Genomic DNA, 4,052 nt, shown 5'->3' with positions numbered 1-4,052 from the left:
GGTGCGGGCTGGGGTGGTGGGGGGCTTACTCAACGCGGCCCTGTCGGCCCAGCACCTCGAGGGACCAGGTGCTGGCGGTCCCCACCCAGGCCACGCCACACCGAGGTGATTTTGGCGTGCGCGTTTGACGTGGCAGCCCAGTTAGGGGGCTTGCCAGTGATGTATAACGCTGGCCTAGTAGAGGGTCCTTCCGGGCCCCCAGACCTGGCTTGGCCGGCTGGGGTCGGAGGAGGACAAGGACAAGATCCTGGGCACCCTGGAGAGCTTCTCCCAGGTTAACTCCATTGTTTTCCAGGGATTGCCAAATTGCCTTGCTGTGACTTAATTAACCCTTTTATTCTTCTTTCAGCCGAAGAGTAGAACTTGATTTTCCCCCTTCGATTTTGGTAAACAAGGACCAAGCCATTCATTTCTTCCCCAGCTGCCTGTAGGCTCCTTATACACACACACACACACACACACACACACACACACACACACACACACACTAATGGTCCCTGTAAGTCCCTCCAGGGCTCTTCTCCCACAGATTCACCAACTCTGAAAAATTTGAGATGATCTAGCATCTATGGGCACAAGCAGTCGATTCTCCCAAATACTCGTGCAATCCATTAATGTTAAGTGAAGCCACTCTCGCCCAAGACTGAAGGGTATGTTACCTTTGTAATCTTAAAATGTCAGCAGGCTCCTTAAGCCTAAATCAAGTTTAAACGTTTTCCTCAAATACGCTACATAGTTTAAGAAATTCATTTTCATTCTTTTAAAATTTGATTTAACTTTAAAACGTCCAGGCTTCGAAGAAAAACAACAATAACTACAGCCACTTCTGTTTATTTATGATAAGAAAGGGAGATTTTTCCCTGAAAAGTCGAGTCTTATCAGTCAGCACCCAGGAGAGAGCGGTCAGAATCATCCTCACTTAGAATTGGCTTCAAGAATTGAGGGGAGGGGGTTGGCTACAAAAACATTTCTTGCTGTAAAAGAAAATCGTTTTAACTTCAAGTTAAAAGTGTACTTCCTTTTTAATGAGAGAGTAAACAGCATTTTAGAATCTGAAACTAAAATGAAAGTACTGCCTCGAACTAATTTCACTTGTTGCTGCCTTCACCTCTCTTTGGACCAGCTGCTGCCACTGGGTGGACCTTGGGGTTAGCCGCTATGCGCTTAACACTGCGCTACTTTATAAGAAACGCACAGGGCTTGACCATAAGACAGCACAGGATAAGGTAAAGAAAACTACATTTCCTCAACGCAGTGATAAACCAATCTGAAGTGAAATATGCATGTGTATTCTTTTATTAGCATTTCCCCCCTCTCTTCAGAGGGGCTATTAACTTGGAAACTGTGACCAAAACACGTTTGTGACAGAGGAAATGAAAGGGAGGGAATTAGATGGAGGTGATGGTAAATGACCCCTGAGAACCTGGGAAACTGGCCCAGCACTGAGGGGCCCAGCAGGCCTGCCAGCACCTCCGGGCCTTCCCTGTCTAGTCTAAGTCTCCCCTGAGACCCCCAATGGGCACCTCGCTCCCTAGTACAAACCCATCTCTGCTCAACTGTGACTTGAAGTCTACATTGCTGCTCGCTGGGGCGGCAGCCGAAGAGGTGCTAGGACACCAGTATGCTGAGTAGATAACTTGTCTCCGGCCACTGCACCCCTGCACCGCGCCCCTGCCTTGCGTCTCAGCCTCGGAGCCCACCCCAGCACTTACCTCCTCCACCCTCTTCTCTCCTGCAGACTTGGCCCTTTATGGTGGCCGGGAAACCAGAGAGTGACCTGAAAGAAGTGGTGACCGCGAGCCGCTTGTGTGGAACCACAGCGTCCTGACCTTGGAGGCGCGAGCCTGGGAAAGGCGCGCTTCCGAGAGGAGCGGGCCCCGGGAAGGCGACCCCTGCCCTCCCTCTTCTCTGTCTCGGCTTTCCTCTCCCAATGCTCATCTCCCTGTCCCACCCGCCAGAACACTTCACTGCGACGAGGAGATTCGTTTCCAAACCCGGAGATCAACTGTACTTACAAAGAGCCCCATTATTTAACTTTATTAACTTCTACCGTGAATGACTCTGTGAGCCTTGCTGGTCCAAGTGCAATATGTAATTATAGATCTATAAATCGATAATGAGAGCCTATCAGTATGTATCTTTTGTACAATATGTTGTAAAATGTAGGCCATAGAGTAGCTGACTTTGACAGTCACATTTATAAAGTAATTCATGTAAAGATATATATATTTTTCAAGCGTTTTGCTACTTTCGAAAATAAATCTTTCTTTATATTGCTAAGTGCCCTGACATTGATGTGGCCTTTCTTTTAATTAAGTTTATTTGGGGAGTGAACGAAGTGGGGAAAAATGATCACAAAAGTGGCTCTTTCCAACCTTAATAGAAATTTCTAGAGATGAAAATTGACTAATTTCCACTATAATCAGGCAGATTATATTTTGTACCGACACCTTAAAAGAAACCATTATCTGTCATGTTTTTGCGGGGTGCTTTTAAGATTATCAGAAAGAATATAACTGTTAAAAAAAGGAATCGATGGGCAAGATTAAAAGAGTTAAACTGTTCAAGGGTAAAACTGCACACCGGAAAAGAATCTGTTTGTCCTGAGTTCTGAAGTCTAAATGCTGACATGACAGGAGCAGCAAGGCACACACTCCAAGTTCTAGAACTCTGCAAGCTCGGACAGGAACTCAACGCTCCTTGTCTGCAATGTAGCAGGGGGGCTTTGAAAAATGAGAATTCCGAAACCCCTATGACGTCCTAAAAGATTTTTAGAATGCGCCAACACGCTTTACCTAGTTTTTGTTAATGTACTGATTCATTAATGCACTCTAACAACAATAAACGTGCGTCCCTATATTTTGGGTATGGTTAGCCCGTGCGTCCTGGCCCCGCCGCGACTTCCGGCGGGCTGGGTTTTAATTTAAACATCTTCCAGGCTGCGGAACCGCTCGTTGGGGGAAGATTAAGTTGAGATAAACAGAGAGGCGAGGCTGGGGAGCCTGGGACCCCGCTCCCTCGCTGCCCCAGCGCAGCCCGTGGCAGCCGATGAGCCAGATGCCACCGGGGCTGTTTAATGTTCGGGGTTATGACCGAAGTGTTTACAAGACGTCTTCGGTTATTTATACTGTTATTCCTCGCAGAGGGCCTTGAAACTTCCGCTTCAGTTGCTCTTTCTGTTCGACTTTTTTTTTCCTCCCTTTTTCCTTTTTCTTCAGCTGGGTTTGGTACCTGGGTTAAGCACTTACCGCTCCTCTCCTGCACTTACCTCTAACCAACACAAAAGGCCAGTTAAGACCATTGAAGAAGGAGCCCAGGACCCTAGTTAGGAGGAGGGAATCACTAGCCAGGGGGCTCTCTCTGATAGTTACCATGGCTACCAAGTGCAGTCCCCTGAGGGTGGGGAATTCCATGGACCCCCTCTGGTCTGCATGCTTGTCATTTGCCCATCAAAGGCTTTTCCATTTACCTGTCAGGTCACCACACACACCCACACTCGGTTCTCTAATCATGGCCGTTTCCCCAATCCCCATGTTATGTCACTTATATCACAGGGACAATGACTTAGCCTGGACCTCTTCAGGGTTCAAATCTGCAAAGCATCCCAGAGACACTTGCTTTACAGGTGTGGTGAATTTTCGAAGCCTTCACCGACCTTTTTGGCAAACCAAAATTTCCCACATTCTGAACAATCTACCTAACCGGCCCCTCACAGAAATCCTTCCATCTTGCTCATTCTCTAACGGTCCCAGACAGACATGCTTCGTTCGATTGTAGTCCTGTGTCACCCACCCATCGTTGGCAGCCTTTGCTTTCAGCCTGACGCGTGAATTATGGAACAGGGCTTTCTGGCTTGGTTCTGCCTGGAGCTAGCCATGTCCTGAACGGACCAAGAATCTCTGTCTTCTCTTCAGAAAGAGGAACATCTTTGATAGGACTCTGATCTCTCCTGTTATTTCACAAAGTTGGGGAGGTGTTCAAAGGACATTTTAGCCCCACATTATCCAGGAAAAATTACGGATGTCAATTACCTTTACTAAGTAGAAGTCCTG

General features: G+C 47.4%; 1 protein-coding gene across 1 annotated transcript in view; it reads left to right on the top strand.

Annotated features, from left to right (window-relative positions):
• The window catches only part of TCF21 (transcription factor 21), a 3,223-nt gene extending 943 nt beyond the window's left edge, over window positions 1-2,280 (top strand). The window contains exon 2 of the mRNA XM_004701988.2: window positions 1,739-2,280. Coding sequence (XP_004702045.1) covers window positions 1,739-1,828 — 90 coding nt within the window. The 3' untranslated portion in view covers window positions 1,829-2,280. The remainder of the gene's footprint in view (window positions 1-1,738) is intronic.
• The last annotated feature ends 1,772 nt before the right edge of the window (window positions 2,281-4,052 follow it).

The sequence above is a fragment of the Echinops telfairi genome, unplaced genomic scaffold, assembly GCF_000313985.2.
Source record: "Echinops telfairi isolate 266 unplaced genomic scaffold, ASM31398v2 ScPeMD7_3533;HRSCAF=4204_0, whole genome shotgun sequence".
Classification (NCBI taxonomy): domain Eukaryota; kingdom Metazoa; phylum Chordata; class Mammalia; order Afrosoricida; family Tenrecidae; genus Echinops; species Echinops telfairi.
This window is presented reverse-complemented; position numbering and strand designations above follow the sequence as displayed.